General features: G+C 39.1%; 1 protein-coding gene across 2 annotated transcripts in view; it reads left to right on the top strand.

Annotated features, from left to right (window-relative positions):
- The window catches only part of SLC25A13 (solute carrier family 25 member 13), a 101,110-nt gene that overhangs the window by 16,598 nt on the left and 69,114 nt on the right, over positions 1-15,398 (top strand). For both annotated transcript variants that reach the window (XM_030488454.1, XM_030488444.2), the window contains 2 exons: positions 7,417-7,470; positions 11,529-11,671. In XM_030488454.1, the coding sequence (XP_030344314.1) occupies positions 7,417-7,470; positions 11,529-11,671 (197 nt within the window). The remainder of the gene's footprint in view (positions 1-7,416; positions 7,471-11,528; positions 11,672-15,398) is intronic.

Raw genomic sequence — 15,398 nt, 5'->3', positions numbered from 1 at the left:
ACTCATTCACGGGGACCTTGTGCCGCAGTATAACTTCCTTTGCATTGACATCCAGGAATCATGGAGAAACCTTTTGTAACACTGTTCAAGGTGTCTTGGAACCTTGAGCACCAGGAGCGTGGGGAATTTGGAGAGCCTTGTAACTTTTATGTTCCATTCAGCGATGGCTCTCCCAGAGCTCACTGGTGCTCTACACAGCTGTGAGACGATGATTCTTGAAGGTGCCACCTTGTGAGAACCATGGTGTTAGATGGCCTTCTGTCTTAATTGTGGCTTATCTGTTGCTTAATCCTGGTCCAAATACTTGTTTTATGCTAATAACATTGGGTGCCAGATAAAATTAATGATGCCCTAGTAGTCTGCCACTTCTGGATGATTTTTGAGTGGTAACAGGTATCAAATCATGCGTTCTTCAGGAACTGCTTTTGATCTTGCTGTTTTGCTGGAGAATTTTCCTATCCTTTGCTTCTTAGGGTGAGATGACGCTTTTCCTGCCAGATGTAAGCCAGGAATTTAGCTCTAGAAGGCAAATTGCCAGCACTGGGGTGACTATTTTTGGAAGACAAACGTGAGGAAGTTGACATCTTGAGCTTATGGCCTATGTGCTGGTTGTACAGCATCACTGTTTGTAACATAACAAGCGCTGGGAGAATCAAAAGGGAGCATTGATAAACTGGGCTGAGGTAGCCACCAAATATGTTTTAGCAGGTCGACGTTCATAATGATTTCCTTTCTGAAAGGTGTAAGGAAGCAAAAGGGAGAGCAAAGTAAGAGTGTTAGCATCTGTCATCCCATCCATCTATGGTGAGCAGGAGGGTTTTTTTTGAAAAAGACCTATGAGATGATGGAAATGTCATTTGATCATTCACTTTAGCAGCTCATTTGGAAATAAACTGTTTCATTGAAGAACCTCTAATTTGTCTTATGTGCAATTATTGCATTTCTGCAAGTGAGTGGTGAGCTCTGGTTTGCTGAGGTACACTGGGATATGTTAATATTACATAATCACCATAGCAAAGTAGCTTGCTTGTGTATCTTTGGGTCACAGTCCTGAAGATCATCTGAGTAACAACGTGTTGTAGAGGAGCTGTGAGACAGTAGGGAATATTACTTGGAAGAAGAAGATGGACTGGTACAGTCAAGGTACTGTAGCACTTTATCATAGATAGGTAGAGAAAGTGAGTGAGTTGAAGAGCTGGCCTTTTTCAGATATTTCTGATAGCTACATGAAAAGTGAAAGAGGAATTTCTGGTTTTCACAAGAGTTGGTTTTCAGGTTCAGTTTCTCGCTGTAGTGTAGTGTGTCATGTTCTGTTTTAGGAATGACAGCAGTTGCTTCTGTGTCCTAGTCCAGAGACTTACTATGAAGTAATAGTCCACTTTATTCCTAACAGCGTCAATGGCAATGCCTAGCTACTTTTACCTTTTACCTTTACCTTGGCATCAGTCTGGTCCCTCTGTTTTCTGTGTCTTTAAGTAGGAAAATTGTAGAAGAACACAGTCTAAATGTATTTTAGCATTAATTAGCTATCTTTGGAAATCATTGTAGCAGTTTTCCTTAAGATATTTACTGCTCCCGCCTTGGTTTCTCTACCTACTTGGAAGCATTGGGCAAACTGGACAAGCATTTTCCTATGTGTATGTGATCAGTTTCTGTGCAAAAATGCTATAGTTTATTGGGAATCTCCTTGTGTGAGAACCATCTTATGAACAAGCCAGCTGCATTTGCTTTGGGACTTTGAAAGCAGGATCAAAGCTAGCAGGTAATTGCCCAATAAAGCATGTCTGTTAGCTTTGATGCACTTGGGGGAAGTGAGGCTTCCACTTAGCGTGGTGCAGAAACCAGAGTGGGAATTGCCCGGAGATCTATAATTGTGACAGAGCGAAGATGGATGTGAGTAGTTTTGCTTGAGATTTGCTGTCTCTGTTAGCTAGCAAATTTTGTTCTGCTTCATCATTGTGTGGGGCAGACTCATCACAACTGTCTGGTTTAGTTGTGTTTATTCTGTATCTCTGTATGCTGAATTGGGCTGTAGGATCTGAGAAGACTTTTTTGATTAGTGTTAGTAACATTTCTTAGCTCAGCTAGGTGTTATTAGACAAAGGAATGCAGTAACTGCTACTTAGGGTAGGGTTACACTTTTGCAAAATGTAATGTTCAACTCTGAGAATGAGAACTGTTTCTAGAAAATAAATGGTTTTGTTTCAAGGCTGACTGTGCTCAGACTGATCAAGCTTAATGTACTTGCTTAGTAGTTACCAACTTCTTTTACAGTGCTTCTTACCCTAAGCTGTAGGTAGGTACGCCAAATGCCATCTGATTATGTTTTCCTAGAAGAAATACTCAGCTTACCATTAGGGAGGTCTGGTGAGAAGGTCTTTTTGATCTGCATTCTGTGCCAGCTCTCCTTGCAGTTGCCTGGTTCCCTGTTTGGTGCACTAATTCACAACTTGCTTGCTAACTTCCCCGTGATGCTGAGTTCTTTGTAGTTGGCTTTCTGTTGCAGACCACAGTCAAGTTCTTTCACTTGGATTCTGCCAAGCAGAAGGAACAGCAGTGCTTTTCCTGAGGTGAGAATATGTTGAAGCATGTTGGGCTAATGAAAAATGGTTACTGGGGCAGCTGAACCAGGAGGCAGTGCCCTGGGCAGGCATTGCTGCGGAACACTCTTATAACTTTTGATGCTGTCTGCAGTGATGGAAAATGACCAAGGGGAGTTGTTAGGTTAGAAGAATGGTTGTTTATGTTCGTGGTAGTATTATTGTAAATATGGAAGAAGGGCAATTCTCATCTAAGTAAGCAAGTTAGTTTTATTGCACTGTAAACTGGAATGTTGTTTTAGCATAATACACAGTATTTATAGATTTCTGGTCTGAATTCAGACTTGGCCAGCAACTGCACTTTAATTGGTTTCCAATATTCCAGTACTCATTTAAACAAGAATGTAAGGTCAGACCCTGGTTTGATCTCCTTTGGAGTCGCACATTTTAAGTGTATATGTATACTTTTAGCCAGAAGGAAACATTATGATGATCTAATCTGACCTCTTGCATAAACTGGGCCACATGTGTTTTTGTCTTACAGGTGGACTCAATAACTTGTGATGAAACTAAAGAATATCTCTAAAAGACATGAGGTTTCAATCTTGAAGTATTTTAGTGGTGCCAGATACATTGTGTTCTTTAGTTGTGTTTAAGAATGGAAGAACTTTTAAAAAATAATCTGAATTTCAACATGAAGCTACTAGAGCTTGTGATTACTTGTAATAAAACATTTTCTCTCTCTCTATGTGCCTGTAGATAGTGTTCTCTAGAATTAAACAGACTGAGCTCACCAGTGCCTGGCAGTGAGGCAGCCCTACCACAGCTCCAGTTCTCTGCTTGAAGGAGGGCTGCTCTCCATCATCTTACCAGCTCGCTCTCTGGAGTTTTTAAAGGCAGTGAGGTAGAGGGGGACATATTTGCCTCTATCAGCTTTCACCTTTCACACTTAAGCTCTATTCAGATTAGTGGGGAATAAACAATATGAGAGATGTTTATCTCTTTATCTTTGGTTGGGACTTGCTGTTGTCCCAGTAAACCTTCTGAAATATTGTAGCAAATCCCAAGCGTTCCTGGATCCCCATCACCTTTCTTCTCTATCCAGGTGGTGGCTACTAAGTGGTCTTTACCATAAAGGTGAGAAGGTCAGATATTTTGTATTTGCCATTACGTTAATGCTATAGTAGCATTAATTCTCATTTTCCTACTGCCCTTTTTCTCTCATGCCCACCCATGTTGTTCTTTACTTGGTGGAGTACACTCACTGCTTTATTTGTTCTTTTGTACCTTTTGATACCACTTACCATCTGACAACCTATTGTTTCTGTCTTGTGTATGACAAATATATTAATAGAGTTGATTGGAAATGTAATATAATTTTCTTTGATTCCCTGTAGATTCTGTTTTCATGTGTTTTGTTGTACAGTTATATTTTTCTGGGAAGAGTCTATTTGCATTTGTTGTTGAGGGTGAAAATGAGACTGGAAATGCATGTCAATATAAACTGAGTATAAGTCAACAAGGAGAAAAGAGCTCTGCTGGAGAAAACCGGCTGAAATTAAGATCAAGGTGCAAGGGAGTCTAAGGATATGAACAGCTCCAGTGTGCAAATCAACCTGTGTTTTGCTGTCCCTCACTTTTACAGAGCTTTCCTTTTCTTTGTGCACCCTCTGTCTCCCTTTGCTGAACATCATTGCTAATGGGAGGGCTTCAGCATTTAAATTCAATTCTTATATTGCCTATGCTGGCTGGTTCTTCAGATACATTATAATGCACATATACACGTAGTATGTTGGCCAACTTTCAAGTATGTACCCTAGGAATGAAAATCGCTGCTGACATCTTCTGTACATTATCCCAGTCTTTTCCATAGCATGTCCTGACCTTGTTATAATCCTTCACTTTAGTTTCTGTACTCCCTGTTGTCTCCTAGTTTTTTTTTAAATAGATGTTGTTCGTTGGAGAGCTTTCTTCACTGAACCTTACTTAATGAAAGTTACTGGGGTTTTTTGAAGTGTTAGTGTCTGTTACAAATCATCTCTTTGTAAAGAGCAGTAGCGCATTATTTCCCTCAGATCTGCTGTATGAAATGTATCTTCACACAACTAGAAACATGTCATGCCTACCAGCTCATATTGGTTTTATCTCAGGCTGGTTTTTGTCTTTATGGAGAGAAGATAAAGTAAAATGGACAATTCTTTCCAGTAACAAAATACCGCCTAAGCCCAGTTGTATGAAAGTCAGTAAATATCACCTGAGTTGACTGACAGAGAAGCAGCTTATGTCTGTGGGTCGCTTGTCATCAGGCATGCTACCTGTTGGCTTGCAGTCTTGTTGGCATCACGTTACTTAGCCCACCTTCAGCTGCTAACATAACTGGGAACACTTTTCAGAATGGTATTGAAAGCGATATTTTGACTTTTTCCAGAAGAAGAATCTGCTAGTAACGCCTGTCATCAGGATCAGTTCTTGTGTCTGTGTGTGCAGCTTCAGCTTTGCCCACAGCTGGGGGTGGATGAAAGGCCAAATTAAGTACTTCTCCTCTTAGCCCTGTGTGGCTGCATGAGCATCAGTCCTCCAGAAGCTGTAACACAACCTAATAGAGGCTCTTTACTTTATCTGGAATCCTTTCAAAATGGAGATTGGTGGATGACACATGGACAAGCCAGTTAACATGGTGCTAACCATTTCCTTCCTCTCCTGTGTCTTGGGAAATGGAAGAGTGTGGAAATAGACTGTAGGAAATGGAGGGAAGCCGTGGTCCACAGCCGCTGCTTTTGATGCCTGTCCGCAGTGCCTCAATGCGTTCATTGACCTGGCCAGCTTCCGTTTATTTCGGTATATGGTTTGAAAGAATCTTGCTGTAAAAAAACCATTAGAAGCCCCCCATAATCAAAAGGGGGCTGAAAAATGGCATCTGTGCTCTGAACACATTTTGTCTCCCAAGTTTCTCAAGATTGTTAATGTCAGTAAAACCAAAGGAAGATGAGTAAGTTCAGTTACCAGCATGTACCCTTTTCCTTTGTTCATTTCATCCCTGGTTTCTTTAGGCCTAGATTTCTGGGACAGGATAAAATTTAAACTTTAAGGCAGATAAAGTGCTATGCTGATTTATTTTTAATGGCTAGAGGTCTTTGGAGCATCTTTTGTCTGCCTATATAGTGGCAAGATTCTGGATTGCAGCAGTATAGAAATGTTGGGGTATTTTTCTTTCCACAAAGTTCCCAATTGTTCTAGAGTGCCAGATTTTTACAAATGGGGTTAAATTAAATCTCTGCTTACTACACAGTGGTCACATTTAGGACAGCTTGTACTTTAGAAAATACACATTTTTAGATTCCCAGCTTCACAATTACACTTTGATTTTTTGCAACTGCCTCCACTCAGATTTCTGCGCAAACACAGAATCGGGACTCCAGCTGTGGACTCTGTCAGTTGAGTCCTAGTATAGCTTCAGGTGGGATTTTTCCCTTTTAAAAACAAAAAACAAACCCCAAGCTCTAAAATTTTATAAGAAACCTTATTCCTACGCTTTTCTTAAAATACCTTGGGTTCTTTTGGAGGGAATGTTGTCTCCTTTTTTTTCTTTTCCTTTTTTTAGTTTTTAAATGACCCATTTAGGGTAAGGAAAAGCTTACTAAAGATTCTGCATTAAATGTACATGTGAGAATATAATGCTGTTGTAAAGACTTAAACAGTTTCCTACCATTTTCTGCAGTACTCTAGTGTGCTACTGGAAATGCACTTGCAGTCACATTCACCTTCTATAGTCTACCATTGCTCTGGAGAGTCCAGAGAAGTAGGTAATCATGTTTTATGGACAATGTTTCTGATGTTTAGTTCTTAGGTGAGGGTAAGATTTTACGTCTTGCCCTATGGCTGTTTATTCCCCATTACAGAGTAATTTTTACAAGTTTTCTTTAAAATGCAGGTTTGCTTGCAAAATAATTTTTTTAAAAAATTAGAAATAGAATGATGTGCTGAATTGACTTATCAGATGATTGTTACTATGTTGGCAAGCAAGATTTTATCAAAGAATCCTGAAGAAGGAAAGGGAAACTATAGCAGGCACAGACTGAGGGAATGAATTCACTTAATGCCAAAAGCAGTAAACAGAAGGCATGGTATGTCAACATGGAAAATACTGATGGGCTTACTCCATAGTGGATATAGAATATTTTTTAATTCAGTGGGGTTTTTTTGGGAAAAAAAAATTAATTACTTTGAGTTTGTGGTGCTAAGTGTAACTTAGATTTTAGCTGGAACTGGTTAGTTGTCTGATCTGCAGAAGAATCTAAGTAATGTGCTTTCTAAATTTATCTCATCAAAAAGGTCCGCACTGTAAGTTTAAATAGTTTAAAATGTTGCAAGTAGGAGGCAGAAGTACCAATAAACCAAATAACTACGCTGGAATTCAGTCTTTTAGGAAGTTGCTTTTTTGGACAAGTTTGTAAGTATGAGTATTTTATTCTTGCCATCTCTCAGTTGGGGGCTGCATATGGTACTCTGAAATCCTTAGATGAAAGATGCTGGAAGTATAAAAATCTATATGGTAAAGGTGGTGTAATGCGGAATCCCAGCAGAGAGGTATGTTGGAAAGATTTGATACTTGAATGTCTTTGTGACTTGTTAATGTGTGCTTGTTTAAGAATTGCAGGGTTGCATAAGGGAAGCAGTTATAACAAAAATGTTGAATAACTTAGTGTAAATGTGAAATGAGTAAAATAAGCATGGCCAGCTAAAGCAGTAGCTAATTTATTTAAGGTGATCATTTATTTTCATCACTTGTTCTGTTGTTTGAATGCTTCCTTTCAAATGACTCTTTGACATCTTTTGTATAAATTATGCATATTGATATAATTGTGTTTACTTGTAGGTGGCTCAAACCAAGAGAGCTGATCCAGCTGAGTTGAAAACAATATTTTTGAAGGTATGTATAAAGTAAATATTTTACTCCTTCTGCTTAAATTTTTCATATCTTTTGCTCCGTTATTGCAGCATACAACTCTTGATAGTTTTTCCAACCATTAATCATTCACTGTATTATTACCATGTTAGACTTAAATACCATTATCAGAATTGAACAATGCTCACCAAGAAGTCAGATACATTCCTGAGTGATTATTGTATTGACTCAGAAGAAATATTACTATCTTAGAAAAAAAACCTCATTGTTCGGAGAATGTGGTGGGAGTTTCAATATTGTTCCTACATGTGGCAAAATGTTCATGTAGACACCTTGCTGTTAGACCATTTGGTAAACTTTCTTCTCCCATCCTTTCTTCCTTCTTTCCTTCCTTCAGGGTTATCTCTGCTTCTCTAAATAGTAGAAGTGTTGGGAAGATCACCTTGTGAAGTGGTGGCCGTATTTATTATTTAACTAAAATTCCACCTGTGTTGGCCAGCTGTAGAAATATGCAAGTAAAGAAATGACTCCTGTACTTGCTTGTATACTTGAGAGAAGGGTGTAGTGTTTTGCTGGAAATTAGCTTTCTTTGACCCATTTCCTAAATTTAAATTCATAAATTAACGAATTGAAATATTCCTAACCTTCCTAAGATTTACTAATACAGTGTCTGGATTAGTTTGGTAGTCTGGTATGAAAAAAGAGTATAGAAATTGGTGGGCCTGGAGAGTGTATATGAGTAAGTGCCACAGTGCTACAGGGGGCTGTTGCATCTGAATTATTTCTATGAAGGTATTTTGTTCCTTAAGAGAGCTCATACCTTTCCAAGTTCCTCCCTCCACCTTCCCTTTCCAGCTTCATGCCCCACTCTCCGTGTACTTTTTGCATGTTTTCCATTGTCCCCTGTGAGCTATTATTAACAATATGTGTAGGTGTCGCTATGTATGTTGCCAGTATTTATAGTTTTATCATATACTGTCAGTATTTATAGCTCTGAAATCAGATTTTCAGTTGAGAAAGCCAGGATTTAACTTACTAAGTCCTGGAACATGTATCTGTCAAGAGAGCAGAAAGACTCTTGAAAAAGAATGGGATAATTTCAGAGGTTAATGCTTGAAGAGCAGGAGCAAGGCAGCAAAAAAGCCAGACAGGGAGTAGACTGCTGACCCAAGAAGATGGTACCATTGAGGAGGGGAATAAGTACAGTACAGAGAAGCCTGGTCCCTTTTGCAATATGAAGCAGTGCTCAGTTGTGGTGGGGCTTGGTTGATTGGTTCCTTGGTTTGCTGAGAATAGTGTGAAAATTGTTTCCTACCTGCCTGTGGGTATTCACCTCACTTACATTTCTGAAGATTGTATCTTCCTCAGCTTTCAGTGTTGGTGGATTGAATAGGTTGTAGTTGAGTATGCTAAACATAACCTTCAGCTCCTTTTTCTGAATTTTCTTCTTCCCCTTCCACTGAAAAGAAGGTGTCTTTGTGAAGTGGAGCCATAAAATATGAGCTAAACATTTTGTTCAGTTTAATACGGAAATTGTCATGCCACTTACTACTAAAAAGGAAGAAGGATGAGTGAATGTGGTATGTTGTTTTGTGCTCTGCAGGTGGGAAATGGCCACTGTTAATTAAGCTGCTTCAGGTGATTGTGAGTGGTGAGGCCAGTACAGTTGCTTTTGCAGATTGTGGGCTCTTCCCTTATAAAATAACTTCAAAGTCATTCTTTCTACTTCAGTTAAGAATTAAAAATTATGATTGCCAGGTAGGAATGGTACTCTCTGTGAGCCTATCAGTTTAAATACTGGTGGTTACAGTCAACTGTTAGAATATTTAGTACATCGAACCCCCAATAAAATGTTTGCAAATCTTATTTTAAAATGGGTTAATGCTTGACTATCTAAAATGTATGTAAATAAGTTACCAAAAAGCCATTAAGTACTATTGTATAATATCAAATTCTCTATGGGTATAATTGCCAAAGTGGGGAAAAATGCAGTTGTGAAGAACCATTTTTTTAATGTCTCTCCTCCAAAACCAATAGAATTGATGTTTTTCTCTTTTTGTTATGATAATTTCCAAGAGTAACTCCACTTTTTCTAAGTCTTCTACCATAACCCCTAAGAGATTAGATTTTAGTCAAAGTGATCAAGCTGACATTTTCCAAGGTCATTTTCTATATGTAGTATAGAGTACGTGGTTGGATTTCAAATACACTTGAGTAAATCACAATGACAAGAAACAGGGGGACACTGAAACCTTGTGCTGTTTTCTGTTATTGAGTGCCCTAGCAGGGGGTTAGCCTGGATGAAAAAAATGAAATATAGAAGCATAGGCTGTCTGACTTATTTGATTTGTTTCTCAATAGCAGCTGTGTTAAAAGTTTCAGAGACTGAGATTCTGAAAGATTCTGTCTCCTTGCAAATGATTACATTGAATTCAATTGATCTGCTAGTTCTTATAAAAGTATACAATTCAAAATTCCTTGCAGTGTATCAACTAGAATGCTTGCATTCCGAGCAGCGCCTATTGAAACAGGAATCCTTAAATGCTAACCAATATATAGATGCCAAGGCAAGTTATGTTTTGTTTGGGCTTCCTTCTCTGAAGCCTTGTTTCTTGAGGATATTGCTGTATCTGAAGACTGTATTTATATAGCACTAGAAGAAAATAATCTACTTACTGTTACACTTTGGCATCCCTCTGAGAGTTATATACCTACAGCAGGTATAACGGTACTCTGCAGGCACCAGTGTGGCTGTGTGAAATGAAAACTGGCAGTTTCCTTCCCATAGCAGAGCCATAGCGATATAAAACAAAACATGTGTCTTTGAAGTACGCTACAAAATAGCAATAGGCATCTAATTTATTTACTACTTCAATGTAGATAATGCTCTGTGGGGAGCTGCAACAATGCTTTATCATACTACCTTGCCTTGAAAAAAAGAAGAAATTAGCAGTTGTTTCTCTGTGCTCAGTGCACATCTGTTATCCCAAGACAGACCTGTTTCCCTTAAAACTAACACATGGTTCTGCAAATGTTGCCTGGGATTTTTCCTCTTAATTGTTGTCCTTATCCCTTTTTTTTGGTTAAAAAAAAAAGGCATTTCTGAGTTGATTTCAAATTTACCCTTATACAGGAAATGAAGGCACTTTGAGGGATGACTGAGGAATCAGAGGAAGGGTGGTATGAAAGGCAGTTTCATTTATTTATGTATTATCTTTAAAATATTTTGATATGCCTTTTCCTTGATATATAACATGTTACTGGAGACTTCCCTTGGGAGCAAGTCCGCTTGGGTCTGTTGGTAGATGTTTTCTGGAGTAGTGTGCCAGTAGCTATGGTATAAAGCAGGAGTAATGTATGCCAGGAGTGTTTATTAAGGTGTCGGACCTATTTTCTTGTTTCTGCAGTGTGCTGATCTGTCAAAGGTCTTGTTTTCTGTTACATTTTTCTGCAAAAATGCTGTTCTCTGGCCTCCTTTCAGCAGTTCAACCAAGGAAGAATATCTGTAGATTCTCCTTTACTTAGGGATCAGCCGTAGCTGAAGTTGATGTGGTGTTCCTCCAAAACAGCACCGCCAGGTGGACAGTCTTGTGGGATTGTTGACTCCACTAGTGCTGCAGTGTCGTTTCTGGGATCTAAACCTGCTTTCTCATCCCGAGGTAGAATGGCTACACAAAGGAATCATTTCAGATAAATAAGACATGCTGGAGTATCCTGTTGCTGTCAGACTTCCAGTGAGCCTGGAATGACCCATACATGTATTCAAATGCACATGTGCTTCTTGTTCTACTTCAAAAAGCATTTGGTACTGGAGCATTTCTAGACTGCCGTGGAGAAATTGTTGACATGATAAACAAAAAATCATGTATTTGCCACTTTTCTGGCTGGGAAGCCAAGCCTTCAGCTGCTTGAGTACTCCCCACTTACTCTTTCCTGTTTGGGTACAGAGGCTGTAGGTTCTTCAGAACAGAACTGTCATCTACTGCAACATAAGCCTGCTCCTGATTGGAAACTATGGTGGTGGTAATAAATACCTGGAGAAGGATGTATTTGAGGCACTAAATATTGTATTCATTTGACAGTATGCAAGTGTGGAGAAGAATGGCGAATTCTTCATGTCTCCTAATGACTTTGTCACACGGTACCTGAAGATAATTGGAGATGGTTTGCCTAATGCAAGCACTGTACAGCTCCTTGCAGGTGTGGTGGATCAGACAAAAGATGGGTAAGTGTTTTTTTGTGGTTTACTTTTTTTCTCCTTCTCTTTTACTGTTGTTCATGTGAATAACACAAAACCATTCTTCTAGAACAGTCTGATCCCTGAAGGGTGGTGGGGTTGGGTTTTGTTTTGTTTTGGGTTGGTTGTCCCCCTCCTCCCCCCAGATACATAAAGGAATACAGTATCCTTTAAGTGAAAGAGTAGAAACAAGGTTTTGGGCTGCACGTACCACTTAGCTGAGCAAACCATTTTCTGTCTACTGTGTATTTTTAATTCACTGAACCTTTCATGTTTGTTGGCTGCCTCCCCTAACTCCTGCTTTTCTTTCCTTCTGTGAGTCTTTCTGTCTCTGTTTACTTCGTGTATCTGTCACAGACACATTCAAATAGCAATCCAAAATAAGTTTAGGTGGTGTGGGAAGAGATCATACAAAAAAGTGCCCCTGCTTTGTTCTGCTGTAGTGCTGTTAAGGGTTTTTGCCACTGTTTTTTCCCTTAAGAGGGAGGAGGAGCACATAAGGTATTTAGGGAGCCACTTTGCAATCTTGGGAAGACAACAGTGAAGTTGGTTGCACATGGTTTGCATTTGAAAGGCTGACTTTGCCAATAGGCAAGATTAGCTACCCCTCCATCTTCCTGCCCCCTTCTTTAATGAAATCCTAGCTTTTGCTTTTGGTGCTTGCCCAGGCAAGCTGTCTTTTCACCCGTATGAATGCATTTTTTTGAACCCTGCCTTTAAAGTATCTTTAGAGAAACTTTAGAATAATTAGCTATGGACTTAAAGTCTGTAGTTGTGGCATTTTTAGAAACCAGAAAACTTCAGGCATGACTCATGTCGGTGGTTGCAGAGAGTAAAATGTAAGATAAATAAAGCATGACTAGAGAATGCAGGCTTCCTAAGGAACAGATGCATGCATAACTGAGAACTTTTGCAATAGTTTCTGTGCTCTCTTTTCTAAATGAGAGCACAGCTGCTCAGCTGGCCTCATGTATCTGACAGCTGGGCACTTTAAACCTTGCAGGTAAGTTAATGTGATGATCGTTACACCTGGTAAAAGATTTATGTAGGAGGTTATATTGATAACACTGGCATGATGGCAGCAAGAAAGTGGTGGCTTCAGAGAGTGTTTGACTGAAAATGTTAAACATTTCTCAGATTTCTTCCCTTGGTTTGATGCCTGCAAAAATGGCATTTTCCAAATTGCACGGCTTCAAATCCATTTTGTAATAAGAGGATTGAGAGTATAATCCATACCTTGTGATTTGGATCTCCTTCACAAGCAGAAGCTGGTGTTAGGAAGAGTGAAATGTAAAACTGTAGCCTATGTGAACTTGTTGACAAGTTGGGATTTCATAACTTGCCGTGATCTTGTAGGAGTTTTGCGGTGTAGTGTTGAGGCTTCTAATTGATGCTTTCTGCCATGGGTAAAGACTGTTTCAGCAGCACAGACTGTGCGGTGACAGGGGACTGCATGTTCCTAGTGTGTCTTTGGAGAGTCTCTTCTGGTATTCAGGCTGTCTTCTTCTTTAGCTGCTTTACTAATATTTGAAAGAATGGGGAAAGTTCAGAAACGGATTAGCATCATCTCTCTCCCATTGCAGCGTTTTTTGCCATGTGGCCAGGCGTGTACTTTGTTCTAGTGGTGTATAAAGCAGTTTGCAGAGTGATTGTGTAAAGCAAGGGTCAATCACTTTTTGGTTCCTGGCATGAAATCTAGGGATGGCAATTGGATCTACTGGTCTCTTATTGAATTCTTTCCAACTTGGCAATCCAGAGCTCCTAGTTTTAAAGTGAAGTACAAAACTGCTTTTGTTAGTGTTCGTTTTTAATAGGCTAGTACATGTTTAGAGACTTACATGTGTTTAAGGTCATGAGAGTCTGTTCAATAGTTTAGCTTTATTTCTAGCATAAGATAGAAGGTAACTTGCAAGAGCAATGACAAGTTAATTTTGTTACAGTGTTAGTGGCTTAAAGTAGTGTGGTTCTGAAAGTACTGCTAGGATATTTCTAGAAGCATTTTTCCGCTGTCTTGGATCCCTGTTTTGCTCTGAAAAAGCGTCTGTTCTTCATGACTGGTGAGCACGACCACTCTTCAGTGAAAGGGTCTGAGCCCAGAATCACTAGGGTTGTTCCTAGCACTTTTAAAAATGCTTTTTAATTCCTTCTGATTTTGGTGAGAAGTTAGATATAGGTACCAAGGGTAGTCAGTGAGAAATACTAAAATGGGTAAATCGCATTGGTGAAAGGCAGACAGCTCAAGAACTTTTGACTCATCAGCAAAGCAAATAAATGGGCAAAGAGTTGCTAACCCCAGAGCTGAAGAAATCCTGAGTGTGAAGTGTAAAGAACTATAGCTGTTATGTACAGTCTCAGGTTTCCTTTGAGAAAAGGAAATGCTTTTCTTGCTGATGGCCAGAGAAGCCTGTCAAAATAGTTGATCGGTAATAACACAGATTTTCATGTGGCTGTAGTTTGTATGAAGGAGGCTTAAGATCTTTTACTAGTTCCTGGTGTTAAGTTTCTAATTCCTAATTTTAGTTAAAAAAAAAAAAGCAGCTTTACTTGGCTTCAGCTGGATCAGAAACTCCCCCAAATACGGTGTTTTTCTCAAGGCCTATCAGCAACAGGCCAGCCATTTTCCATCCTGCCTACTGTAACATACTGTTTTTCAGTCTTTTGTTGTAGTTTTAAACATCTGTCTAACAAAATAAGTATTTACTGCACATACCTGTTTGGACTGAAGTAACTAACACTTTACTGAGAAATACTGTATGCTTTATTTTTAGAAAGGACAAGCTACTCAAAAATAACACTTGGAAATGCCAGCATTTTCTGTTACTATTGGATATAAATTTATCCGCTAATGCACCGATTTACACTATGCTTAGTTTACCTAGGTTGTAGCATAAAGAGATGTAGCTTCAATTTGTGTCCCATTATGTTACCATGTTTAAATTGCTGATACAGTTAAAACATATGCATTGATTTCTGCAGAAACCTCTTAATCATTGCATTTGTATGTATTATTGCAGCAGGTAATGGCCTTTTTTTCTTTGCATGGCTACATGCAGACTTTCTCTGGTGGGAATGCATCATGTCTACCTGGTTTCTAGATACCATGGGTGTGAGCACCAAAAGAAGCAGCATGGAAGAAAGGAGAGAGTAGTCAATAGTGGTTTTGCTGCACCATACCCAGTTGTGTTTGGACTGTAGCTGTTGTGTGTGGATGTTTTTAAAATATCAAGATTCCAGCCTTCCTGAATAAATCATGCAGTACTGGCACTGATAATGAGGATGTGAAGGTGAAGGAAGACTTTGACCAGTTGGGTAGGATATCTTCAAGATTGAAGTAGAATTTTGTAAACATTTCTGCTTCCCCTTCTTTGTGCTATTAAAATCACTAGGCTTTTCTCTGCTTTTCTAACATAAATGAGCATTTGTTTAGGTAGATAAAATAACTCCTAAGTAGTATATTGAAGTCCATGTTAATATGTGCTGTTTAATGACACCTAATGATATTCAGTGAAGGGTTGTGCTAAACCCAAAATGGTGATGCTAAACTGGAGAGAAAACGTGTTACCCAGGCAACTATCCTTGTGCAGTATAGAGAAGTGAGCATATGGCTATGTAGTACACATTATTTCAGCATCTTTAAGCATTAAGAACCACACGTGTAATTGACTGTGAAAAATTACTGCTCAGTTACTGTATTGTATGGTCATAATAGAAGTAA

Source organism: Strigops habroptila, chromosome 1 (genome assembly GCF_004027225.2).
Source record: "Strigops habroptila isolate Jane chromosome 1, bStrHab1.2.pri, whole genome shotgun sequence".
Classification (NCBI taxonomy): domain Eukaryota; kingdom Metazoa; phylum Chordata; class Aves; order Psittaciformes; family Psittacidae; genus Strigops; species Strigops habroptila.
This window is presented reverse-complemented; position numbering and strand designations above follow the sequence as displayed.